This window comes from Lagopus leucura, unplaced genomic scaffold (genome assembly GCF_019238085.1).
Source record: "Lagopus leucura isolate 7727_CA_CO unplaced genomic scaffold, USGS_WTPT01 Super-Scaffold_100034, whole genome shotgun sequence".
Taxonomy (NCBI): Eukaryota; Metazoa; Chordata; class Aves; order Galliformes; family Phasianidae; genus Lagopus; species Lagopus leucura.
Genome location: NW_024962283.1, coordinates 4,638,449 through 4,666,417, shown reverse-complemented (window position 1 = coordinate 4,666,417; position 27,969 = coordinate 4,638,449). Strand labels below are relative to the sequence as shown.

The following is a 27,969-nucleotide window of genomic DNA, read 5'->3' as shown; positions in this document are numbered from 1 at the left end:
GTTTGATCATCTGGGCATTGATACATATTTTTTTCTTTCACATCTTCTCATATCTTCCTCCTCCTGCCCAATAGTTTTGATGAGGATGTGCCCACGTACGTAATATAACTATGGGAAGAGCGGCAGCATTTGATTCTGAGCAGGTCAAGTGTCTGTGAGAAGTGGTTATTAGTTACAAAGAGAAGCATCTCCGTATCTGTGTTTCTCATTAACAGTGCGCTACGAGCCAAAACAAGAGTGTTAAAATAAAACTGTCAGAGAAATACTGACATTTTTATGAAAAGATCTTGGTGAAATGGATATTCAGTAATGATGTTTTCATTTCTTTGTATTTATTACTATCTTTGAAGTAGTTTTTAACATCCTGCTGACGTGTATTCATAGAGGAAGAATAGAGTGAAGTTAACAGCCGTGGAAAAAAAAGTGAGATATATTCGTGTGCTGTTGATATTTAGTCTGTTAAGCACAGCAGGGCCCCTCACACAAACCTCCCACCTGGATTTCAGATGTATATGTAGACAAACAACAAAGCACCACTGTGTCTTTCTTTGTACATGTAAACTGTTCTTTTTTGTTGTGGAAAGTGTGCAGTTTATTTTTCTTACAGCTTTCCCATTCCATTTTTCTCTCTCTCTCATTGACTAATTTATGCTGGGTTTTATTTGTTTGTTTTTTTTATTTTATTTTATTTTGTTGAGCATTGTAAGAGGCAAAAAGGGGGAGAGTTTCTGGGCCAGGTTCTCCATCTGGACTGTCCACACGTAGCTCCCTCGATGGAGATCGAGCTGGAGGTGACGTCCAGCTGCTGAGGATCTGGCCCTTAGTCTTTAAAGCCAGCTGGAAGTTCCCCACCTGGTTTTAGAGGAGGAAGGGCACCCAAGAGCCATGCTGCTTCTTAGCGTCCTTGTTTTTTTCTCTGATCATTATTGATCGCTGTTGTGTTCTGCTTGTTTTTTCTTAATTTGCTTTTTTATTATTTTCCTTTTTATATTTTATCCAGATCCCCCCACAACTATCCCTCCTCCCACAACAACCACCACCACTACCACCACCATCCCTACCACCATCACAGGTATGGTACCTTCATAACCATTGGAAATGTCCTGAATGTTTATTGTCTTTTATGTATGTAAGCAGAGCTTGAAGCCTGGGGAAAAACAACAAACCAATCACTTGATTTCCATTTTATTTTATTTTTTTTTCTCAAATGCACCCACTGTGTGAGTCCTAATCTGGCAGTTGAAGAAGTTGGGGCATCTTGACTGCAGGTTGTTTCTGAAGCATGGAAATCGCCATGGCAGAAAGAGCTTTTGATTCAGTTACTGGTGGCTCATACTGGGTACTTCCAAATGCAGGATGTAAACAGCCTTAGAACTAGGTTTGTACTTGGAATCGTTTTACCCTTGACCCCATCAGTACCAATTTCTGAGCACTTAATTACTTGGAAGCGTAAAGTATGGTCTTGAGTGATTTAATTCACCTAATGTGACTGGAGATGCTTTCTGTCATGCATCGGTGTTTCGTCTATTTCTGTATTAAGCTGCGTTCCTCGCTCTCCCACAAAAAATGAATCCCACCAGGCATTTTTTATTGAGTCAAAAAGTCTCTGTCGGAGCCTTTTTGAGGAGCTGGCTTTAAGAACGTTGAGTTTTTTGCCTGTCTGGTAAGAAAAGATGAACAAAACCAACCAGCTGATCACCAAACCCCTCTATTTTACACACATCCATCATTCTTCCTCACTAGACCCGATTCTCTCCACCCATAACCAAAGCCCTTTCTTATTTTGCTGCATTCATTCGCATCGCCATTTTTGTTTTCCCTGATGTTTTCTATTTCAACTGCTGCTTTTGCTTTTGCTTTTTTATTTATTTGTTTCTTGAGGTAGAAGTGACAAGCAGAAGGTGAGAATGGGCCGTTGAGTAGCGAATGGCATAACGTTTATTGTTGCTGTAAACCCTTTGTAAATACCTTCGCATTTATCTGCTTTGATGACTTTGACTCTAACAGTGCTGTTCAGGGCATCTTGTGGCTTTTTTTCCTTCCTGAGGTTTTTACAACCAAATCAGGCTCCACTAGCATGGACAAGCAAATCTTCCAATGTGCCTTAATACGCGCTTTCTGTGCGCTGTCTTTCATATGTCATTGTGTTGTCTGGACTTTGCCATTTTCTGTCTTCCTCTTTCCAGGTGGTTGTTAATAATCCCAAACTCCAGCACCCAAGGTTCGGATGCTTGAGGACGCTTTCCCACTTTATGATGTAGTCACTTTATTTCAGTTCTCTGTTTTTAATCTCTTAACCAATTTTCGTTTCAGAATAGGCTTCAAACTTTATTATTTCAAAGTCTCCCTAAAAGCCCTTTGCAGAGAAAACTTGGTCCAGTGTGTCTCAGTGCAAACCAACAAGCGTTCAGTTTTCTTTTGTTTTGCAGTAATTTGTGAATTATAGAAGGCTAAAAGGAAGAATCTGTCCTGATGCTTGATTGACCCCATTATGTTTATGTCAGTGCCTGCTAACATTAACCATTGTCCTTTTCCCTGGAACTGAATTACAGTCAGCCTGTCATTTCAGGGATCACCTGAGGACTGTAACAGTGCATGCCAACCTCACCTGCAATTTCAAACTCTGTAGCAGTGGTTGTTAATAATAAACAGCAGTGTTGTTGCTTGCTCTTCTGCTGTAATCACTGCCTTAAAATGGGAGGAAATTCCTTTTTCTCTTTGAATAATTCTCACTCTTTCTTCTCTAGCCTGCTTCCCCATCTAATGTTTCTCATCCAGCATTCAAACCTTAGCCCTCCTAACATAAACTGAGCTCGCGGTCCTTCTTCAGACATGTGAGGATCACGGGATTCCCTCAGCCCTGAGGAGCTGCCAGCATGATGCTCCCCTGTGCTGGGGGGTGAGTTGTCACCAGCTCACATCTCCCAGCCACCAGACAACCTGGACATGTGCCTCCATGGAGGCTGAAGCCTCTCTAACCCTGTCAAGCTAAGCAGCGTGGGTTCTGGTTCCCAAAAAGAATTGGCTCCATGTTAACCACGGTCTTTCAGGAAGCGAGGGCCTTCGGATGTGACATTTCCCAACTGTTCCTCCTGGGTAACTTTCCACCAGAACAATTTCCCCAAACCCACTCAGCACTACCCCTTCTGAGGTTGTTGTGCTGTAAGGAAGTGTGACTCAATGGAGCAGTGCTGCAGTGTGTGCTAGGGCTCATTGGCTGCCAGTGCTTCGTTTCCTTCGCAAGCAGAATTGTGGAAGTGCTGTGGTGTCAGGAGCACGACTGCCCTATGCTTTGCTCACATCCTTATTTTCAGTGCTGGAGAATGTACCAGTTTGCTGTCCTCCTACTTACAAAACCCAGACAGGTTTCCATTGCCTCTTTGATGCCTTTCTGTACTGGTTTTGAGCTACTGTCCATGTCCCTGTCCATTGCAGGGGAGTTGGAGTAGATGACCTCTTAAGTCCCTTCCAACTCAAAAGATTCTATGATTCTATGCTCAGGATGCTAGAAGTGTAATGAAAATGCAATATAGTCCACTGATACCAACAGTTCTTCCTAACAAGAATCATAGAATCCCCAAACTTGGAAAGGACCCCTGAGATCATCCAGCCCAACCATCCACCTACCACCAATATTTCCCACTATCTGTATCCCTTAGTACCACATCTACACGTTTCTTGATGAAACTGATAAGAGAGATTTCTGTATTGTTTCTGATGTAGAACCTTCCTGACGTGGATCTTCACGTGTTCTGCCCACATGGGTTGCTTTTTTCACAAAGAAGAGCTAAGGTTTGGCCTCACTTCTTTGTGCATAAACGTGCATATGTATGTTTTCTGTATGTGTGTTAACCAGGTGGCATGTCTGTGTGTGCACCCCGGGAAAGTAAGTGATCCCAGACTTCTGCCTCTTCGTTAGTCCAGAACCAGGCAGTAGGAAACCACGGAAATGAACTTTCTGCATTTGAACAATGATTTTTTTGGGGAAAAAAAAATAAATCAGGTCAAATTAACATAACCTTTAGGATTACATAGCATAGCAGTGTTGAAACACTTTTTAAAGCCTCAAGAGACAATTGATAACTTAATTCCCATCATCACCAAAATGTCGAAAGATTCGTCTGCTGTGGCATAATGGCTTTGTTAGCAGGAAGGAACGTGTCTGGTTTCCACCTGCAGGCAATAGGTGCAAGCAGTCTTCCAGCCAAGCTGGCAACATTTCCTTAGGGGGAGGAGGATTTCCAATCTGTTCCTTTTCACCATTTTCCCCTTATTTCTGGTATATTTCTGGCCTAGCCTGTGTCCCCTGAAACCACAGAGTACAAAGAGTTTTTTGGTCTAATCAAAACAGAAAAGAGGGAGGCAGGGGCTGGAAGAAGAGAGGCCTTTCTGCATCCAAAGCTCGTGTTTGTAGGCGAGCTGCCCATAGAACGTTTTCATGGAGTTATCCTTTTGAGTTATTGAGATAACCTGTTCTGGGTTCATTTTTCCCTGCTGAAGCTATCTAACAGAACAATCTCAAAGGGCTGCGTTTGCTACTCCGCATGCATGGTAAGTTACTCATTTTGAGCAGCTTCCAACGACAGGCATCTTTTGTACTTGCTTACATACAGTATTTCTAGTCGAGCTGTGTTCAGACATGACAGGGAAATGCAATTCTGCCTCAAAGAGTTTATCTTTGAGTGATGATAGACACTGCTCAGCAAATACGAGCCGGAGCAGCAGATACAGCAAATAGGAGAGGACAGGTAATGCAGTATGTAGGTATGTGGTGTAATGTGGTCGTTATTCCCCAGCCCTTGGGTTCAGTGAGCTCCCTGCTGTGCCCAGAATCCCTCCCCAGCCCCCTGAGGTCCCTGTGTAGAGCACAGGGTCCATTTAGCAGCTGCTCCTGCTGGACAAATCAAAATCCCATCTCAGCACTGCTGTAGACTTGACCTACAAAGGCATGCTGAGCTGATAAAGTGGTTTTACAGCGTGGAGGTTTTGGGGGAAGATCACAGCTAAACTTTGCAAAGCTAACATACTTCTTTTTTCCAGGAGAAAGGAAAGCAGAACAGTGGTGAAGTTTCCAAAACAGCACGACCTTTAAAGCTTTTCCTCTGCCACTGTTGCTTTGCTTCAGTGTAGGTGCTTGAAAAGATTTCTTGTGTGACAGTTTGATCTTTTTAGTATATCCTCCAACTGCATTGATATTCTGACCATCCTTTGGTGTTTCAGCTGTTATCGCTGGCAGGCCCTTTTTTTTATCAGTCCAAATTGTCCTTGTGGCTTTGTTCATTAAGATGTACAATATGATACAGCAGAGCAAACCGCATAATTTGAATTAGCCCTACAGACGTTACTTGAAATGCTGGTATTGGACAGCTGTTGTTTCCTGGGAGATAAAGGTTCTTAATAATAGCAAAGCCCTCATCTTTGGGCAGAACGTAGAATGGAGTGCTTCAGCTTGCTATTTCCAGCATTGTTCTGCTGCCTTCTGGACTTGCTTAGCACATGCACCTCCATAGCCCAGGATCTACAGAATTACCTGTACATACAGATGTGCATTTATCACACTTCGCATGTAAATCTTGCAGGTGTCTTGGCAAATGTTTCACTAGAGACCTGGAGGTGCAACATATGCACGTCACCACTGTTTCAAGCCTTGCACTGGGTGCTGCTGATGTTGCAAAACCCCGGCTGTTCACCTTGCAGCAGTGCCAAGCTGGCAGGTTTCACAATTATTACATGTCCATAGTGCAGTTTAAAACACTATGTTAAAACAAAATCCCTTAGGATGTGCAGTAAAGGGGCTGGCTGAGCTCTCCCTTCTCCCTGAGGGGCCATGCATTGCCCTGTGGCTGTGAATGGGGGCAGAGGTTGCTTTGTCCCTGCTGGGCAAGAGCTCTGGAGATGCCAGCTCTGTATGATCCTTGCAGAACAGGTGGTTTTGTCCCATTTCAGTGACCTAAGAAATAATAATGTGTAGATATCTGAAAATATTGAGAGGGAAACGACGCGATGCGTTTTCACACCATGCGGTCACATGCACAAAGCCTCCCTAAAATGTGGAACAGGCCGATTTAATCCTCAGCAGAAGTTGTTTGTTTGTTTGTTTGTTTGTTTCTGATTATTGTTGGCTGCGTGGAAGAAAAGCTGCTGGGTAGGATTTATTCCAACAGCAATCCGAAAAGAGGGCGGGTGGGAAGAATGCAAGAAGTCATTCTTTGCACCAGTTACCTTGCAGTGAGTTGGTGGAAGGTGAAGAGGCAACGTGGGGATTCCTAAAGTACCCACACACTTCTCAGGCTTGATACCTCATCAGGTATGGTTGCTTGTCTTGGTTCTTGGTGGAGGTGTTTGCACAGCCTTTGTGTGGCTGCAGCAGTCTGCACACAGGCACTTGCAGTTCCCACAGAACCGGTGTTGGCCTTCCCCCAAAATGGTGTCTAGGTGTGGTTTTCCCTTACGCTGCATTCAGGGATTGAAATAAGAACCAAACCCTTGTAGATCTCGACGGAAGACGTGCAAAGGCGTAGTCTGAGCTGCAGCACTAATTTAGGAGTATTTTTGTTCTTGTCACACACAGCTTCCATACAGATTGTGATTATTTTTGTGAAACATCTGGTCTGCAAATCAAACTGTCTCTGGGGTGCATTGCAACATGCCCGTGCACAAATGCTTTCAGCACAAGCTGAAATTGCTTTACAGAGGCTCTTCATATAGGATCGTACCACAAAGTAGGTTTTCATCCATCCTTCAGAGGAGTGTTGGAGATGGGAAGGATTCGCTGTGGGTTTGCACACTGGGGGATGATCTGGGGCTTCTTTTGCCCCTCACCGTCCCACAGTGTGACTGAACTACAATATGGCTGTTAGCATTTAACAGGGGTTGGCAATCATTCCGAAGGTTTGCATAGGTTTGTTTGTTTTCACTTGCCTGAAAGCTTTGAAATGAAGCAGGAATCTTGTGATACTGCTGTGAAAACGGGAATGTGAAAAAATCCTGGTCACTCAATGTGGAACAGCATAGAAAATCAGAAAGGATGAGTGCTCTGCAAGTGGGTGCTCAGCCTGCATTTGGTTAAGGAATCAATTTAAAAAGCACTGCATTGAGTGGGTCCCTGTAATTGTTAATGCCTCTTGAAGATTTTTAATAAGAGTTCTGTATGAAAGGTGCATTCTGCCATTACTTTGGGTCGGTGCTGCTGTGATGCTCTTTGCAATAGCAGCGTGCTTTAGGCTGTAGCACTACGGTTCTCACGGAAGAAAGCAAATAAGCCTTCAAGTTTTGTGAATTCAATTTTGCTGCGAGGATTTTAATTTCCCTCATTGTGTTGGAGGCTGTGGACTAATTATGGGCTGGTTGAAAGGGTCCAGTCTGTCACACTCAGTGAACAGTTGTAAGTTGGAGAGAATCCATTTGAAAAAATGAGAAGGCATAACAGTGGAGCTCATAACTCAACTAAATGTTGCCCAGATGCCTTCATGCAGTAATTTTATGAATGTGTGCATCTCTATGTGTGTGTGTGTGCGGCTGCACAGCCCTTAACAAAGCGGTGAGTGCCTAAAAGTTGGATCATGCTTGAGTGTTCTTATTTGGCAGATGACTCCATCCGTATCACAGCACAATGTATGTTACTGTCTTCATTCACTCAGGGTCTGGCCATGGTGGAATCTGTTCTTAGTGCCAATACTAAAAAGAGGTCATTAAGAAGAGAAACGCAGAGCTTTGTGGAGGCCCACAGTTCCTTTCTTGGGTTACCTGTGTAATTATGATTCAGTCCTCTAATGAATTTCTGTACTGGCAGATTTAAAGGACTGTTCTGTTGTTTTTACTCTTCGTACAGCAAATTTTGTTGAGTCTTCCTGGTAGAAATCAGGAAAAGAAGCCTTGTCCGTGTCATCTTTACCTTAAGGTGAAAAGTGCTTAAGTGGATGGAGCCTCTTTGTCTCTCTGCTTTTCTTCATCCTCTCTGCTTTGCTTTGCCACGTCTTGTAAAGCAGCCCTCGTGCAGCACCAGCTCATTTGAAATGATAAGCATCACCTTTGTGCAGTTCACACCTGTCAGTTTGGGGCTGGCTTTGCTAAAGCTCAGCAAAGTCAGAATCGCACCGCATACGTTGTTGTCACTCCATGTCAGAGGAGGAGAGGGGAGATGGTTTTTTATCCACGGTGTGGGGCAGAAGTCTGATCTGCAGAGGTCTGTATGTCTGGTCTGGCACATAAAGATGGCTATTCTTGAAAATGAAGTAACGGTGAATGGCACGTAACTTGAATTTGAAAAAGCTGGTCTCAGGTTAGCCTATCTGTCTTAAAATTCAGGGCTGTCTTAGCAGCAGCACTGCAGGGTCTGGAACGTTCCTTCTCACATAAGGCAGAGCAGCGGTGGAGCTTGGCGCACGCACAGATTTGTGTGTATTCATTAATTTCATACCAAAGCAACAATGACAATTTTTCTCTCCTTTGCAATGCAACCCCTGTAGTAGCGTGTGTGTGTTGGGGGGTATTTGCTTTGTTTTAACGTGAGATTATTCCTTTGGAGCACTGTGTATGTGCAGTCCTTCTTAAAGAAGACTCTGGGATTGAAATGGACATCAGACAACTCATGCTAAACTTTATCTGGTCTGTGTTCCCTATTGCAATCATCCAAACCATTTGCTAATCATAACTTTGTCATTCCAGCTGCAGCCAACATCTTGTTTGACTTGGATATTTGTTCGCACTTACAACTGCTTGAGAACTTTATTTTTTGTAACCTGTTGGTCTCTGTCCCCAGATGGGGAAGCGAGATGCACTGTCCACTTTGCACTCCTTCTTGACTAATATCTCTTCCAGCACGTGAACACAAGTTTGCTTTCAGCAGATTTTCTATTAAGTGTAAAAACTGACGTAACCTTTTTGTTTCAGGAAGACAGTAAATTGAGACTATTTATAGATGCCAAGATGCTATCTCAGGAATTAATACTCAGTTTTATAATCCTTTCTAAACGCAACTTCCCCCTTCACCTTCACCACCATTTTCCCCTTCACCATTTGCTTGGTTAAAATGAGGCATTATTTGGGGATTGCAACTCGAAAACAAGGAAGAATCCCACTCTTGTTCTCATCTGTACTTTGGAAGGCTTCCCTTGCAGCCTCCACCAGAGTTCCCAGCAGGAGAACAAGTGCTAGCATATTTAAGTGTGTGTTAGATTTGATTGCCAAGATGAGAACAGTCTATGTTGGCAGTGGAAACAGGCTAATGACAGCTTGATAATCTGTTATGCAAATCTTGGTGTAGTTTGTTAAATTGTGCAGGGTTTATTTGTTTTGCTCTGATAATTAAAGCATGTAGACCTTGTATCTGTGAGCATTGTGTATACCTTGTATGACTCTTGTCCTCACTGGTGCTTCAGAAAACCAGACTAGGGCTGTCCTCAGCTAAGTTAAAAAAGGAACGAGTCCTCATTTTTCCACTGCTGCTTCTGAATGTGCAGGAAGGCTGCCCTTCCCAGGGTTCTCCAGACAGCATGTTAATTAGGGGAAATGCCGATGTGAATTGTCTGTTGTTGGTACAAAACTGAAGTTCCAGGCTAGTTCACAGAAACACACGTGGTAGAGTGCTTGTCTACATGATTTTGTTCATTTAAACGTTGCCTGCATCAAACCAAGTGGAGTCCTGTGAAGCCCCATCTTTGCTGTGGATGACCACATCTGGGTTTTACTGTTGGCTTGGTAGGTATTTGCAAGGTTCTGGTTATGTCCTGAAGAATCATCCCTTTAAAGCAAGCAGCCAACAGGTCTGTCTGTGTACGTTCCATCAAAGAAGAGGAGAATGTGTAGGACTAGATGAAAACTGAGTTACAAGGTAACTAAATAAGCCAGGACTCCAGATAACGTGACTGAAATGTGATTTAGACACAGTGGTATCTGAAATAACACAGGGCACTGTCAGGATGGAGTTCTCTAGAAAATCTTCTGAATTTGGGTCAGTCTCTAAAATTGTACATTTCAAACACCTATGAAGAGATGAAACCCAGTTGGCAAGGTAGCACTTCCAAGACATTTCCCATGACTTGCAATGTCAGTGGAGTAAAGTAAGCTTCAGACTAACAACCACCAAAAAGCTTAAATGTATTATAGCATAAGAATCTCTTAACCACAGTAAAAATGATCATTGCAGGTTGTGACCCAGTTAAAGTCAACTCCAGAATGTGTTTCACAGTATAGGAATGGGTGCTATCTACCTGCATTCCGGGACAGCATGCTTTGCACTGAAAGGGTGCTGCCTCTGATCCAATGCAAAGAGGCCATGTACACGTGTAGTGTGCTATGAGATTCTTTTTGTTTGCCAGCTGTAAATATGGCCTGGACTCAGGGGTTTTTAGGATGCTTGGAAGTGCCCTGCGTTGGGTGGAGGAGGAGAAGAAACTGAAGCATTCTCTGCCCCCACTGGGTGCCCAGACTTGGAGGCTGGAGGGGGGATTTTGGGGCAGGCAACGTTTGAATGCATATAATCTGTATTCCAAGTGTTAACTCTGTGTGCTGCTCCTGAGCTTCTGTTTTGGTACTTACCAACAGAAGAGTTGGTGTTGGTGTTCTCCCCATCTCATGTTCCCCTGACTTTGCAACCACCAGTAATTGTTCTGGCAAGGTCCAGGAAAAAAAAAATAAGACAAATTTACTGTTTTCCTCAGGCTCATAGCTTTTGAACTCGAGGCATGTCTTCTAAACAGTGCAACTCACTTCAAATGCTTTTTGCCTTTCATTTTATTATTGCTTGTCACGCAATGTTCTTTGAAAGCTTGCTCATATATTATCTGTTCCATTTTTTCCATTTTCCCTTTTTTTGCATGCTGTTCCTCCTGTTTCTTCCCTTCCTCCAATCCTCTGTTCCCGTGTGTAGACACAACGGCGACGACAGAACCAGCAGTTCACGGTTGGTATCACATTCCTGTTTATCTTATTTCTCAGCACTGCTGAGTGGCAAGACAAGCCTGGGAAGGGGAAGGAAAAAGAAAAAAAAAAAAGAAAATGCAGTCTTCAAGGGAAAACCACGTTTCAAGTGAACTGATCTCATAAATATCTCATCGTTTTTAAGGCTTGAAAGTCTGTCTAGTCTTGTCATTTCAGTTGTGAGTTTCATAACCAGTTGTCCCGGTTCCAGGCCAGCACTGATTCCCAAACGCAGTAGAAATGACACACGTGAAAGAGGGGCACAGAGGGAGCAAGTGACCTTTTTTCAGTACTCTTGATTACTGAGGTCATCGTTTTGGACTCTAAAATGAAACCTGGCTTGAGAAAATAGGAACTGAAATTATTTTTTTAAGCCATGCGTGAAATTTTCGGCATTTTTCTTCTATTTCAAGTCCATAAGAAATGGCCTCCAGGAGCTGCACCCAAGCTGAGCACCATGCTTGAAGTTCTGCGGGTGCTCGGCAGCTGAGCCCCTCACCTCAGAGATCAGGAGGGAAGTTTTCGTTATTACACTGCAGAAGGAAATTTTACAAACAAATAGCAACACTTTCTTATCAGCATAGCAGTCTAGCAAACTAACCCTTCTCATCTGCTCAGGGAAGTCTAGCTAACAGCTTGACAGCTTCCTTAGCTTCCTACATTTTCAAAGTAAGCCTAAACAGTCACTTCAGACTGAAAGTTGAGCATACAGTTTTTTGGCACAAGCTCGCTTTTCAGCTGAAGAATCAAAACCTCTGACGATTTTAATTGACTGAACCATATTTGTGTTTGCTGTTTTCTTATCGTTCGCAAATCGACTGTTTCTGTTGCTCACGTGAAATGGTGGAAGCCAAAAGTCTGTGGTGCTGAACAACTTTATCTTCTTGCCTCCTCCCAACAAGACAGATCTTGGGCACTATTGTGTGGATGGAGGACTGAGTAGAGCTGAGTCTAAGTAGTAATCATAGTGGTGCCCCACATCAAATTGAGGGAAAAGCAGTTTTTGTTCCAAATAGCTTGCCTACATGGGTGCATTTTTCCACCTTATGTAAAAAACGAAAGCATTCAAGCTTACTTCTGTTTTCTGTACGTTTGCTGATCTCCCAGTTGTTTTTAATGTTGGGGTTCGACATCACGAGTTTGTAGCTACAGCCATGGAAGTCATAGCAAGGTAATAGGAGTCCCAAGTGACATCTCATCACGTGCTACCCTAAGGCCCATGAAGGTCAGATGAAGGCAAAACGTTAATCACCCCATCATTACCCTAGGGGAAAAGCCTTCAAGGCTTTTGGAGGCATTGAAAAAGACAATGAGTATGGTTTAATTAAGTAACAGCTTAAAAGAAGAACTTGGTAGCTCTTGGTAATTGATGATAAAATATGAATAAAATCGCAGGAAAACACAGGTTAACCATTTAGCACTTTTCGTGTAGGTGGGACTGTTTTCCACAACGATAGGAATTAATGGTGGCTGGTGTACATAAGCACTCGGTGAGTGTTACTTCATTGACTCTTCTGCCCTTGGGGCTGTGCATTGGGTTTTGCCATCAGCTTTTGGCCATCACCATGCACTGAGCACAGACCTGGCGTGGGGCAGGGGCTGCCAGAGCAAAGTGCTCCCCACCAGAGTGCCCACCTGGTTCTTAAGCACAAATCCTGGTGGCTTTCATCTCTTACTTGTCATAGCCATATAAATAATGCTTTTTATTTGAAGAAGGTCAGAGCCCTTCTTCAAATAACCTCTACGAGGAAGGACTGCTTCTGTATGAGACTGACAACTGAAATGACAAGCAACCCGAAGCAAGTTAGCTCTGGCAAACTTTCCTGCCTTAAAAATCTAACCTGTTTTGTACTAAACTTCACTGCCTTTGCCTCCTTGGGTTCTTTTCCTGCGAAGACTCTGGGATTTCTTTCCAAGCTTGTGTTGCTGGAGTGTGTATGGGTATACCAGGTGTTTATGTACGTTGGCCATTTGTTCTTACCAATGTCCAATCGGAGTGAGCATGTATGTGAATGACTAGAAATGCATGGGCATGAACTAAAGCCAAATGGATTTTCTCCAAAAACAATTTCAAATGAATTGGGGGAAGAAAAAATCAACAACAACAACAACAAAAAAAAGTCTAACAACCAAACCCAGAAAGATTGATAGAAAAGAAAATGAAATGTAAGGGTAGTATGGAACCAGCACAATACTTCAATCTGGGAAAGGAATTTTGAGTCGTTTCATTTTTTGGAGTGTATCCTAGAGGACTGGGGGGAAAAGGAGTCCTGTATGTGTATGCATGTGAAAGCGGTAGCAAAACCCCTGCCATTCCTGTTCTCTGATGGAATGGAGTTAACAGCAGCAATGCATGAGTGACTTAAAAGCACGAACATTGTTAACTCTTCTTCTGTTTGAAAATGAGAGCTTAACTGTAAATTTTCTGATGCACTTTCTCCTTTCTCTGCACTGTTCATTGCCAGAACTCCAATAACAGCATGGTCATGGCCGGCAGGAAGGCTTGTGCTTCTGCTGCACTGCACTACACGGGGTTACTGAGCGTAAACCCTCCTTCCCTTCTCTTTTGCACTTCACGTGTCAGGGTGCCAGTGGGCTGACGCACCGGCGCACCACGAATTCGCAGCTCCCAGCCTACATGCAGGCAAATCGAGGGCAGGCATTGGTGTGGCAGTAGCTCTGGAAGTCTGCCAGCCCTGAATTTGGAAAATCAGTTATTGTTGGGTTTTTGTTCTTTTTTTTTTTTTTTTTTTTTTTTTTTTTAACGTTTCCTTTCTTCCCTCCTGTCCCGCTCCCCTCCAAAGGTCCTAATGCAGATTTGCTGCTTCCCAGACGTGATTCCTCCTTTGCAGGCTGTGGAGCTCAGCCCTCTGAGGTTGCTGCCCTGTTTTGTGTGAGATTCCCCAGCTCTCTTTTTGCCTCCTGTACCAGTAGAGTGCCTATAAACAGCCATGACCTCGTACACCGTGTTCTTTTGCTACAGCAAAAGTAACACATGTTGCATTTTTTCCCCTCGAGTTTTGACCCCATGCTATTATAGGCAAAGAGCTTTAACGAACTTCTTTGTGATTTTTGAAGAATGCAGCCAATGCCCATTGCAGTGAGCTGTGCTCCCTATGTGCATGGCAGGTACTGGGGCACCTGTGTGTGCTGCACCCAGAGCACAGGCAGAACGTCTGCAGAAACTAATTAATGAGAAGATAGGGTGAAAAAAAGTCTTTCCTGATGCAGGCAGAGCACGAAGTCTGGAGTGTAGGGTAGCATTGTGAGAAGATCCCGGATGTGAGTGAGGAGTGGCAAGAAAACACATTGTCCAAAACAGAGCAGATAAATTATTTTCTGAGATGAAAATACTTCCCTGAAGGCCCGTATGAATTTTTGGTCTCAGCAAGGTTTTGAATGGGAATATTTAACACTGCTGTGTTAAGCTCTTGTTGCTTTTTCCAGTTATGCTCAGTCTCTGAAATGAGTTTGGCTTGTCTGAAGCTGCAGCCAAAAGCTCAGCCATGCCAGAGCTCTCCTCAGTTTGCACATCTTGCCAGATTAAACAGCATACAAGGAAAAAATAAAGCCCCAGTGCTTTCTGCGTGAGCGTTATCAAGCAGCTCTGGCTGTCCAACCCCCTTTTTTTGCCTTCCTTTTTAAAAATGCCCTACTTAAAAGTGCAACTGAGAGTAAATAGGTTTCTAAATACAGACCTAATCCTTGGGGCAATTGAATAAAACATCACAAAGATCCACGCGCATGTTAAGATTCCTCTTCAGTCTCGTAAAATTCTCCACATGAAACAGAATCTGGAATTGGTTATTTACAGTTTGATACAAAGGAGAACTTAGATTTTGCTTAAAAATCAGAGGTACCCCGTGAAGAAGGACAAAGCATTGCGTTCTCAATAAGCCTGCCAAAAAATGTCCATTTAATTGGCCTGACACTTGCACCAGGCTGCAGGAGATACAACCCAGCTCTCAGGTTGCACCTTTTTCAGATGTGTTCTTCATCAGGAAAGTCTGTCTAAAAGAAGCAGCAGCGGACGCCAAGTGCGTCCTGATCAGAAGAGGAAATAAAGGACTTTAATCATGGATGTGAAAGTTTTAAGGAGGAAAATCAAGAAGTGATTTACCACAGGTCTGAAATCCCCTATGGAGCGTTCTGATACCGTTTGGTGGCAGTTTCAGGTGCAGGTAGAAACCGAACTGCCAAATGTTTACGTCTTCTTTTGCTTCATTAAAAATGGAACGTTGCCCTTGTTTTTCTATTACAGAGGAAACGTAGTTCCCTGTAAGCGAGAGGGAAGAATACACAGGAGCAGTTCTGAAGGCAGAAGAGCTGCATGGCTCTTGCTCAGAGCACAGGTTTGCATGTCCAGTGCTTCTGTGCTCCACTCCGATTATTTTTATAGATTATAGTAAAAGCAGGGGGCTCCCTGGAATTCAGCAGCGTTGCAAAACCGAATTTCTTGCCATTAATCTGAGCGGCTTCCCTCTTTAGAAGATCATTCAGGCTATAGCTTCAAGATGATATACTTTAAACTCTATTGCTAAAGAAGGATGTCTCTTTTAATGAGCTATATGTATTGCTTGTAGCTTTCCAACAGGGCACAAGTGTTCACATTGAGTGTACAATATTAACACCTTTGTTTTTTACAAGGAAGCCTTTGCCCTGCAAAAATCCATCTTGAGCCACTGTTGCTCACTCCTTCTCCACGTGTAAGAAAGAGGTGGGGATGGAGGATTGCTGCTCCTCCAGGCTCCAAAGCCCCTAGAAGCACAAATAACTTCCTCCAGCATTTTCCAGGAGCGTATTAAAGCTCCACGAGGCATTTGCCTTGCTCTTGAACAAGGTTATCCCATACCACAAGTAAAACCAGAACTCAAAGCAGCACCCATTAGCGTTCACTGGACCCATTTTGCAGAACATGGGTGAGTACGGAGCACATGTCAAGGCACCCAGTGGTTGTTGAGAGCTCACCCTCCTTCTGCTGCGTTCAGTCTCACTAAAAGCATCCGGGTTTGGTCAGCTCATGCTGGAATTGTTCCAGTGCTGATAGTTTGTGGTCACAAGAGTTTGTCTTGATCAGCTTTGAGGATAGATGCTTTTTTTTCCCCCAGAAATGCATTAAAACTGGGAGACTAAAATATTTTTGTCCTTTTTTTTTTATTATTTTTAACAGAAGGTACAGCCTGCAGTCTGCATCTACGATGCCTTTCAGTTTTGAAATGTGCTCCACAATATTCTTGAATTCATAAATTTCCGTACTTGTCAACGTTGCCCAAACCCACTGAATTTCAGTGGAAAATTGGAAGAAAAATTGACATCAAAACGTTCACGTAACCCAAATCAAACCAGAATTAATTGGGAATTTGCCCCTATTTGATGAGTCAAAGGCTGAGTCTGGGGGTTTCTGCATGCTGTTATGAATGAGTGACTTTGGTTCACCTCCATGTTCCATGTGTTAACAGTGTAGACTGAGGAATGTTTCTGCCAGTCTGTCAGTAATAAAGTAAATGATTGGAATCCCGAAATACAAGTTACTTACTCTGCTCAGACCAGCAGAAGATGGCAAGTGATTGACTCATTTGTTTCCCCTCCCCAAGAAATTCACCCTCGGTTCTTAAGTGTGTTGTTTATTGTCACTTGAGGAATACAAAGAAAAATGAGTTTGTTTTTGCTTGTAAGGCTTTACTCAGTTGCCAAATTCCGCAGAGGAGCTGGACTATGGGGATCTCTCAGGTAAGGGCTAGCACTAGGTAAAGCACTGCTGTTCTACACTAGATACCGGTTCCACGTTGATTTCTGCGTCTTGGCCATTTTGCATTGTATAGTCGCTGTGGTGTAGCAATTAATGGCACACGGAGTCCCACAGATCAGAAGCACGCTGCTGTCTGTTGGGTTTTCCCTCCCTATTTTTTGGCATTGGCACCATTTTGTGAAAGGAGTGAAAAGGGGATGGGAGGAACACGGGGTCACCTTTGGGGCTGGCTGCCAGGCCCGCTGCCCTCTGTGGCATGCAGGAGCTTTTCGAATGCTAATTTGGAGGCCTGTTGAGTTGGAATTTAATGTTTGGAAAACACTCAACTCTGCTGTAATGTGTGAAACTGTCTTTGCAAAGTGCAGCCGGCACTAAATGGAGGCTGCCCGCTCATTTCTTGGAAGGGGAGTGTCAGATTGGGAATCAAGAGGAGGTCCTGGTTTCATCAGCAAAGACAAAGCCAACAATTCAAACCTTTTTTTTTTTTTAACCCACAGGCAACTGAAAGCTGCATGGATGCATCTTTATGGTTGATCCTTGCAAATTCTTAACGAATAAGCAAAAGCATTCTCAGTGGGTGACCTGGGGCAACGGGTATATGCAAAATGAGCACCCTAGCACAGTCTGAACCTCTAATCTCCATGGTTTGGCAGGCTGTCCTCTGGGAAGCGGTGGAGCACAGAAAGCACCGGTGCCTGGTCCCCATCCCAGCAGGTCTCTACCATGAGGTGCACCGGTTGGCTTTGGTCCACCACTGTGTTGTTCTGCAGTTTAAAAACCTAACGCTGGGTACCAAAACCCTGAGACCTCAGTCTTTTTCCATAAAATGCTGTTCTTCAATGAAACTAACAGCTTCTCTTCCTGTAAGCCACTATAAGGATGCTTTGGCCAAGAGGTTAGAAATGATTGATTAACTCGATATGTATTCTAACACCTGAGCAATACTAATAATTATTATTGCAGGCCTGGGCCAGATCTCATAGGTAAGAAGCACTAGGTGTCTGTTAAATATCACTGTGTGGGTGGAAAATAACTGTTTTGCTCTGATACTCTTTTTTTTTTTTCTTTATTTTTTCTTTTTTTTCTTTTTTTTTTTTTTTCCTTAAAGAAAACATATTTTGGTGAACAAACAGAAGGATGGGAATTAAATCAACAGAGGAATTCCTCAAAATGGGTGTCTGCTAGCAGCACTGCCTCCCTTTGGCTGCAGCACAAGTTGGGTCTGCGCTGCCTGTCTCTGCCATACCCTCCCTGTGCCCTCATTCACTCATGCACTCACTTTGCAGTGACACATCCACTTTTCTCAGAGAGCTGTGGATGTGTTGACTGCTGATACGCTTCATATTTTTGTTCTTTTTGTCAATTTGAAATTTAAGTCCGTATTTCCCATGGGCTTCTCACAATGCAGTGCGAGCAGCAAGCAGGTGAGCGAGCACCTTTGTGCACTAACAGGCACCCATTTTGGAGCATCAATTTTGACTGCTGATGGTTTTTTTCCCCCAAGAACTTGGGTGTTTTTTTTTGCTCGTTGCAATCTTAAGTTATTTGTGTATAACCAAAGGATGGCTCTCCCAAGTCAAACATACCAATATTACTGGAAAACAGAGCGGCAGCCCAGCCCTGCTCGCTGCTCTGACCAAGTCTCTGCCTTCCATCACATAACTCATGCCCAGATTCCCGAGAAAATGACATAGGATCCCGTTTTGGATTGGTGGCTGCAGCTCAGAGGGCAGCACAGGTGAGTGCTGAGCCGAAGCCCATCCCGCAGAGGTGTGTGCTCAGCCCGCCGGGCTGTTGAAATGTGGTATAAACTGAATGTGCTGCTCCCGCTGCAGTGTTTGCTCAGTGTGCTGTTCGTTTCAGGTACTGGCGTCCTGCTAAATGCTTCAACGGAGGCTCTGCCAACTGTACAAATAAGTAATGCATCTATTGCCTTGCATCCAGGTAGCTAGTTCCCAGTGCCGCGTTCACTTGTGTGTGTCTGTGCCTCTCAGAGCTGTGCTCCTAACGTAGGATGTACGGGACAGAGGCGTTTGTCTCACACTTCCGCAGCACAGATTGACTTCTGATTCTACTGCAGCGTTTTTTCAGCCCTGTAGTGTTACAGAGACAATTCCTGCAGTGCTGTGAGTGACGAGTCTAAACTGCTTTGTATTGGTGTGTGTATATACGTACGCACGCACATAAATATATATGCTGCTGTGTGTGATGATTGCAGTAATCCAATTAATCTAATTCCGTACATCTGTATTTTCGGGCCCCTCAGGTGCATTATGGTCTTCTTGTTTGTCTCAGCAGTGTTGATACACATCTTGTAAAACACTGAACAATCAAGAAAGACCCGTGTAGCCTTTACATCTGGTTTGATTAACTAATCAAAACCTGATTAGCACCTTTGTTCAAGGGGTTGCTGATTAATCAATTACTATTGATTGTAAGTGTCGCTCCATTTTCTAGCGGAGGGAAGTCTGAAGAAACAACCAATAAACATTGAGCAGCTGTCATAGTGATTAAATTTATTAAAACAAAATGCATTCTTTTTTATGAAGCGAGCTTAAAATGGGTCACTGAAGAGAAGCTTATTGATTGAAGAAGGATGAACTCCTTGAATTTCTCCAGCTTAAATTAGACCAAATTCAATTACGATACGACGAACAGGTTGACACTACTCTTTAACAGTCCATCAATAAATTAGAGTAGGGGTAGGAGCAGCACACTTAATGCTGGACTATAGCAATGAATAATATTATTGCTCATCCTGCTGTGCAGGCAGTGATTACTATCTCCCAGCTGGTAGATGAGCACTGATGATTATTTTCCAGTGGTTCTGAACTGAAGACACCCTGTTCTCCCTGCTCTGCCCACCGACACCCCAACGGCTGCCCCACGTTTTAGTGATGTTCCTTGATGTCAAAAACGTGGTTCTCCAAAAGGATTCACCAGCAATTTGTCAAAAGAGCAGCCAGTGGGAAAATGTCAGCACCAACCTGGTTTCTGACCTCTTAGGAAAGGGGAATAGTTGGCTCATCCAGCAAGGTAAAGTCATTGCACCTAACTCATGACCATGAGGGAAGTGTGGAGATTTGCATCATTTTGGTGTTTTAACTGCATAACAGGCAAAACTTTAAGAAGAGGAAAAAAAGGTTGATGAGTTGGGAACTCTTGAAAGAAGTGGATTTAGGTTTTCCCCATCACAATGCATTTATTGCATCTCGGAAGCAGGGTAGCTGTCAGTGGAGCCGCTGTGTTTACGTATACGTGTGTGCACACAAATTAAACCCATGATCTCCAGTGTCCACAGCTTGAAATTAATTTTCACCAAGAAATAAAAGAGAAATTTTTGTGTGAGTGCAGGAATAAGTCAAAATATGCCAGAATTCCTATCTGTGCTACGTGCTTGTGAAAAGAACTCCATCCGTTTTCTGCTTTAATAGCACAAATGGCTGCAGAAAAAAAGTTCAGAGCTGTTCAGATGTCACAAAGTGGAGCTGTAGATCAGAACTCAGCCAGAATTGGCTGAGGAAGTGGTGGAGTCACTGTCCCCAGAGGTGTTTAAGGAAGGGCTAGGTGCAGTACTGGGGGACGTGTGGCAATAGTGGCGGTAGGTGGATGGTTGGACCGGATGACCTTACAAGTCTTTTCCAGCCTTTGTGATTCCATGACGGGTAATATCTCCTAAAGCTTTGGTTATTTCATGTCTCTGGTATTTAAAGAATGGAGCCTTAATCAGAAGCAGTGCTGGAGCAATGTGGGGTAAAACAGTGAGCCATGCTGCTCAAGGTAAAAGCAGTACCAGAAAGTGAGGACTGGCGTGAAGTTGCTCTGGAGTTTTTCAGCTAAATAAAATGATTTGTTCCTAATAGCTCTGAAGCTTTTAACTCAGATGTGATTGATATGTAATTAAAAACCAGCTAGTAAAGTCAGTCAGGTCCAATTTGGTCCTTTCTTTTAATCTTGAGATGCTATCACTTAAAAAGAAGAGCTGGCGTATACATACATATATGCGTATATGTGTGTATATATAAATATGCATATCTCAAAGCCTCATTAAAACCAGAATTGATTGGAGCCTATTCATTGAGTAGCTGGGAGGAGAAAAGCTTTCCGTAAGCTAAACCTTGCTGTAAGAGCTTGACCCACATTATGAGGATATTACTATTAAAATCTGCCAGCTTTTTTTTTTCCCATGCTCCCGAGGCTGCAGTAAGTGATCTATTTTTAAGCAATTACTACTGCAAAAATGCTAAGAGAATTTGAGATTATTATTAACACTTACTTAAAAAATAATAATAATAAAAAATCCTACCAACCGTAAGTCACATAACGAAGATTTGTCTGGCTTAAAATAGGGATCTCAGCTGAGAATATTCATATGAGACATAATCAACATCAGTGTCTCCTATGGGTTCCTTGTTACCTGAGTCACTTTCCATGCTCAGATACTGGGGCTGACGAGTGTCAGTTTTGCCACCTGCATGGGTTTGTCCTCAAGCCAGGAGAAAAGCGAGCAGAGCACCATGGGTGTGCTGCCAAGTGCTGGATGCTTGCTTAGGACTCTGTGTATTTAATGCTAAGGGAGTTAGTGTGGAGTGGAGTAGGAACCAGTCACAAGATGTCTTTCTCTGTGTAGTGTCTGAACAAATCACACTTTCTGTTTAAAGGAAAACTTCAGGACTCTCGTTGGGAGCGCTGTCATTTATTGTTGTCAATTAAAGTGGCGCTTGGTTAAAATAATGAACAAAACCTCGTTTAAAAGCTCCCAAAGTTTATCGGCCGCAATTTTAAATGGGACTGCAGTGCTCTCTGCTGCTGTATATTGTGCTGCATCTCATGCTGAGAAGTTCGCTGCTACATCAGGTAAAAATATGGCAGGGCACAGTCGTCCTCTTCTCAACGCAGTAGTTTAAAACAAAAAAAATTGATTTTTTTCCCTGCATATATTGACTTACCGTAAGCAGACGGTGCCGTTATCACTGCAGTTTTCCTTTAAGGTGCTTTGATATAATCCGCCCTGTTTGGATCACATCAAAGCACCACCCTCTGAAACGGGGTCCAGCTGAGGTGCAACGTAGCTGTGGAGTAGCAGAATAGTTGTGCATGTTGTCCCCAACATGCAGCAGTGTCTCTGTGCTGACTCCTTCCATCCCTCCCTGCATCCCTCCCCCCTTCCACCTTAAGAAAACAGAAGCAAAACAGAAAACAAAGCCATCGTAGAAACATTCTGACTATTGGATTTAAAGGCCAGCGTGCTCCAATATATATTAACATCTTAATGGGAAAGCTCTGCATGTATACATTTACTACTCTCTGACAAGAGGGAATTAAATGTCAGAAGGATTTGTAGCATCTATAATTGAATTGGTGCTGAGAAAAGCAAATCTTAAGGAAGAATAACATATTAGGATTAGCAAATAATGTGGCATTTTGTCAGTTCCTGCCATCTCGTCTGTTCCCTCTTCAGTAATAAAGTTGTGATTTCTTTTTTTAATCATAGATATGAAGCGGGAATAGCTTTTGTGAATCGGAGACAGCATTTTAAAGCAGATTCTGGTTTTTAAGGTCAGGTTTGTCTTTCTTGGCACAAATTTGGGGAATGATTCCCCACTCTGAAGTCTCAACACTTTGTTACCGAGGAAATAATGAGTGGCATCCATTACTGATGCTCATTCAGTACGAAATAATCTGCAACCTGGGATTATTTCTGCTGGGCAGCACCTCAAAGTAAAGGCAGTGGGAACCCCTGTGAGCCCTAGAAGATGCAGACTGATGACTTTCTACTGCCTTGTGCCTTCTTTCCTGTTTAAAAAGGAGACACAATTTGGCGAGAGGGCTTCCGCTTTGACAAATCTGATTTTTGTGCTATTTTAATTTGCAAGTGGTTCCTTCAGAGAGCAAATCGATGCAACGTAGGAAGGACAGGAAGAGGAGTTAATTCCAGTAAGTGCAGGGGTTGTAGTGCTTCTAAATGCGGTGCATTTATTTTTAAACAGAGCTCCTGCCTGTTTTGTCCAGCACATTCACAATTAGACACCAAGAGCCATTCCTTGGGTAATTAATATGTAAATATAATTATATCTTTAAAGTCAGAAGTGCACCATCAGCAGCTGCACGGTTGGGTACTGCATGGTTTGCAGCCACTGTGGGGTTGGGTACATCCTTCAGAGCTAACCTTGATGAAGTAGGTATTTAGCCATGTACCTGACACAGTGATTCTTGTCTGAAGCTGCAGTGGCCCCAGCACACCCCAGGCTTTGGTTTTACCTGGTCGCTGTTGCAGCAGCATCCCTGCCCCAGCAGGGTGGTCTGCTTGGCATGGTGCTGCAGCACCCCGGGCATCATTCCCATCAGCGAGCAGGGATATCCTGCTTCTTGCCAAAGCAGCAAATGCTGGGAAGTGCTTACGACACAGTTTGTTCCTACTGAGGATGATTTAAAAAAAAAAAAAAAAGAAAAAAGAAAAAGGAAGAAAAAATGTCCTTTTTTAGAGGCGGTTTGTTCTGGCAGCTTGCCACAGCAAGTAGAAATCCTTCAGTCGGGGCTCCAGGACGTTCACCACGTCCCTAAATGCTTATTGTTATTTGTCTTCACCAGAAAGCTGGGAAGCATTGACCTCAAAGGCAGCACTTCCCCTTGGACGTGGAGCTGCTGACAGTTCAAGATGTGTTAATTCTCACAGAGCTGTGCATAGGGCTTTTCCACCAATGAAGTGTGTTCTGGGTGGCTTCACAATTAAGTTTTATCCTTTGAGTGCACTTTGGCATTACAGTGTAAGGGAGAATTTTTGCGTTTGGGTTCTCTGGGTCTCATTTTTATTCTGATAGTGAATTCCTGTGCAATAACTGGCCCGTGGTACGTGTTCTCTTTGCTGAACACCAGGCTTTAAGATGCATCCTGGCTTGCTCCTCCCACTGCTAAGTGACCCGGCTTTGGGTTGTGTGGAAACAAAAGCCGTATGGTTTACAGCAGTGTCTTCTTTGTCCCGTTGAGTTGAGCTCATTAGGCGAGTTCCTGGAAGGGGGTTCTCCCTTCGTGATGCTCGTGGGCTGTTCTTTGTTTTATCCCCCAACGTGCACCAGAGCCTGGCAGCATCAAACCATTGCGTGTGCCAAAGCTGCTGCTTCGAAAAGTTGAAGAAATACTCCAAGGTTTTTTCTTAAATTGTTTTAATTAAAGCGTGCTATACAGCGCTCCCAGTCACGAGTTATTTACTTGCATCCCTTAGTGCTTCATCTTAGAACAGAATTGGAAATATCGATAGAGAGCGTAAATCCTGGGCTCCTGCTTGAGAGCATTGTATCAGGTTTCAGCTCAAAAGAGCACCATTACCTTTAGCTGTCACGGATCTGTACGCTTGATCGATAAACTTCAAATATTATTAGAGGTGGAGGCTTCAGAGATTTGCTCTGTTCTTTGGAGAGAGACCGGGATAAATCTTTCTTAAAAATTGACTTGAATTTGCACTCTCAGTCTTCCTGGTAAAATGCATTTCTCTTAGGTGCCTGGGCAGCTGCACGCAGGGCAGATTTATAGGCCATGTGCTTCTTGTAGTGAAAGATCTAAATGGTAAATCCTTCACATATGACTTCACAAATCATGTAAAGTTAAAAGATTTTTACCGTTTCTGTTGCTGCTGTGCTTAAATTGTAAGGTATGGCCAGTAAATCATTTTAATGGAGGTGTCGTGCTTGACTCAATAAAAAAAAAAAAAAAGAGAGACAATGGTTTAGCTTCTATTCCAAAATGTTAATGTATTAATCAACGGGAGAATAATTGTTTTTTACTACGTTATAAATCTCAGTTGCCATTAGAATTGCAGCGAGGGTTGATGTAGCTGCGTTCTTAAATTAAAATTGTTTACACTGCTATACATTCATTTTACATGGCCATAGCTCATTCCGGGTTCATTTTGGAGTTGTTCCTCAGCCAAATAAGTCATTCCTCTCCCGGTGATGGCATCCTAAGGGAGAGATGCTTATAAAAGAAAACTAATTGCATGGTGAGGAGTTAAATAAATAAAATAAAGCAGTTGGAGGCGATGCACAATTATTGCTCACTATCTGCTTTTGAAGAGGTTTTTATAGTCGGGATTAAGAGTTTTGTGTCTCCGGACGTCGTGAGCTGTAATGAACAGAAAAGGTCATGCTTAATTATGTAATTTTGAGTTCTTATTGGGGGAGATGATGGCTGTAGATGCATTTACAGAGCTCGGTTGATTGTTTCTTTTTGGGCTGATGTTAAAGTGTTTTCACCGGGGCACTTGTTAATGATGTCTCTCCAGAGCTAACGATTCACATTGCCACATTGTACCGCTACTTGCTGTGCCCTCTGCCCGTAAGGAAGACTGGAGTTTGGGGAGTATGCTAGGGGAACCTCCAAAAACTCGTGCCCACCGATGATTCCACATCTCTTCTCTTCCTTTCCCTGTCCCAGCTGTCCACCAGTAGTGGTAGTGCTGCTGCTTGTAGCGGGAGGCACCTGGCGAGGTATCGGCCAGATCAGTTCACCCTGAACTCATCTGTCTGGATAGCTCCACGCTTTATCCCTTCTCCTTTGGAAAGCAGAAGGGTGGCTTTTCCAAACCGGAGGGCGGCTGCAACCAAAACCTTCACGTTGTCTCGTAGTAAGTCCCCAATTCTTACTGCTCTTCTAATCTCAACAGATTCTCGTGCAGGTGAGGAAGGGGCAATAAGGAGCGTGGACCATGCAGTCGTCGGTGGTGTCGTGGCCGTGGTTGTATTTGCCATGCTTTGCCTGCTCATCATTTTAGGGCGATATTTTGCGAGACATAAAGGTAAGACAAAGACTGCAACTGGAAAATGAACGGACTTGGCACGTGCTTCAGCTCCCGCGTGGTGTTTTGGCCCTCTGGGTGCTTTAGAAGAGCATCTCTTCTCTTTTACACGAGGAAAGCTGTGGCAGGCAACCAGTGTGCTGTGCTGAGTGTGCTCGGTACACAAGTTAGAGCTGAAATTTGGAGGTCTGGCTACAAAACCTCATTGACCTGGGGTGGTGCGTATGTGCCAGGTGGATTTTTTGTAACATGATGGGTCTGTGAGGCCGAGCCCACATGCAGTGCTGTGACCACTCCAGCCCCTGTGATTGCACCGAGGGGTTTATGTTTACCAGCTTCACTGAGAGCATTTGGAAAAGCTTCTGAGTGTTGGAAGCGAACAGGAGTTGCGCGGTGGGCTGTCTCAGGCGGGACTGTGGAAACCTCTGCTCCATGTGCTGGGGTTTGTGGTGCTCTGGGACTTACTCTCGGGCTCTTTCTTTCTGGTGGTGTCGATTGCCCATCCTGCTCGTGGCTTTGTTGCTGGCTCTTGCCGTGTCACACAGCATACCACTTCCTTTGCAGGTACATATTTCACTCATGAAGCCAAAGGAGCGGACGATGCAGCCGACGCAGACACAGCTATCATCAATGCAGAAGGAGGACAAAACAACTCCGAAGAAAAGAAAGAGTACTTCATCTAGAACAGCCTTGGTTTTAATGAGGTGTCCAACCGTGGACGGTTACTGGCCCTATTTAAACGATAAAGAGACAGTGATATTGGAAGTTGCAACCAGCTTGTGTCTTTTTTAAAGAGAAACGCAAATGGGTGGAGAGCTGTGAGACTGGGAGGGTCTGGGATTTGCTGTGTAAAAATATTCTTCGTAAAGTACACTCTGCTGTTCGACACCTCAGTTCGTTTGGGTTTTGTTTTTTTGGCCAAGTCTGGCTTGGGTTTAGTTTAGTGAAGTCATTTGCAGAAGATTCTGTGCCTTGTTTTATTTCTGTTTGTTTGGGTTTGGGAGGAGGCTGGGAAGAAGAGGGGCTTCTGTGCGTTAGTTCCCTTCAGGTTTCTGTGGTTCTTTGTTTCCCCTTTTGTCCTCTGTTTCTGGAGTTGCCTGCTGGGACCCCTTGGAATAGGTTGGTTTCTTTCAAGGTGTTTTTTCCTTCTTTTTATCTTCACTGTTTTCTGTTCAAAACTCGGTTTCATCGGAGGAGAACCAGCACATTTTAGATTTCATAGTTTGCAATTCGCTGTACCCATATTCCATTTTCTCTGTTGTCGTAAAGGCTTGGATAAACAAACAAACGAGAACCTGTTTGTGGCTGCCCATGTTCCAAATGCTTTAGATTGATGGAGACTAGAAAATAGCCCGCAACTCAGAAAAGGTGCTGCCCGTCCGCGGTGCATCCATCCGCACCCAGGCTCTGCTCCCAGCCAGGTGTCCTGCAGCCCCCGGCGGCTCTGGAGTGCAGGATCTGCCCCACAAAGGGTTTAGGGCAGGATTTCTGCTCGGATAATGTTGCAAACTGCTCTCTGTCCTGGCTTCTCCCCGATCTGCTAGCACAGGAAAAGCCCTCCCAGATTGCCAAAGGCTGCGAGTGTGCAGCTCTGTGGTTCTGTCCCCCTCCGTTGGTGTGGTGCTTGGAAGGCATCAGGGTGGGTGTGGGGTTGGGTGCTCATCCCACTGGGATGGCCCATGTGTCTCCAACCCCAAAGCCATCGCTGCGTCCCACACCGTGTCAGGTCCGAGCCCTGGGGCGGCTGGACAGGTGCAACTGCCTTTTATTTTGTTTTGTTTTGATCTGATGGATAAAAAGTGGGAATTTGCGTTAAAAAATTACAGTGCTAACTGACTTATTAAAGCCATAGGTAAAAAGGAGAATTTAGGTAGATTATAGATCGGTGACAGATAGCAAATCGCAACAAGAAGGCGCTATGGGAATCCTACCTGAATTTGGTGAATTACCTTGGATGTAGAGAGGTACTTTTTTTTTTTTACTGTGTTTATGTGGAACGTGTATGCTGATTTATTTAAGGGTAACATTAATCTTAGCGTCAGGTGGATTTTTTTTAGGGGGCTGGGGGGGGGGGGGGTCATCTTTCCGTGTGGTTTGTTGTTGTTTTTTTTTTCTGTTTGTTTGTTTTTAATTGTTTTTGGCAGAACCATTGTAATGCAGGATCTGTTGGGAATGGGATGGCATGAAAACAAACAAGTCCGTTCCGTAGCAGTCGGTCTTTTCCCTTAATACAAGAAGAAGAAACTCACAGGAATAGCTTTTTTTTTTTTCCCTCCTGAGCAAATTTCGTCGAGCGCAGCTCTTTTCTGAGCCTTCAGCACCATTGCCAAACCACACCATGGTGAGAAGCATTCAGCATGTAGAGTTCGGGGGGGGTGGGGGAGCTTTTTTACTCGTCGGTCACAGAATTGGCATCCTGTTTTTGGACAGCCCATCTTTGTTTTGGAAGTGTACAGTAGTGCAGTGTTACCGATGTAACTTTGACTTAAAATGTTGACATGTCTCAGGT

General features: G+C 43.8%; 1 protein-coding gene across 1 annotated transcript in view; it reads left to right on the top strand.

Moving 5' to 3' along the window:
• CADM1 (cell adhesion molecule 1) overlaps window positions 1-27,518 on the top strand; it is a 156,973-nt gene extending 129,455 nt beyond the window's left edge. The window contains exons 8-13 of the mRNA XM_042882243.1: window positions 1,001-1,072; window positions 10,871-10,903; window positions 16,597-16,650; window positions 18,533-18,613; window positions 25,329-25,460; window positions 26,025-27,518. Coding sequence (XP_042738177.1) covers window positions 1,001-1,072; window positions 10,871-10,903; window positions 16,597-16,650; window positions 18,533-18,613; window positions 25,329-25,460; window positions 26,025-26,143 — 491 coding nt within the window. The 3' untranslated portion in view covers window positions 26,144-27,518. The remainder of the gene's footprint in view (window positions 1-1,000; window positions 1,073-10,870; window positions 10,904-16,596; window positions 16,651-18,532; window positions 18,614-25,328; window positions 25,461-26,024) is intronic.
• The last annotated feature ends 451 nt before the right edge of the window (window positions 27,519-27,969 follow it).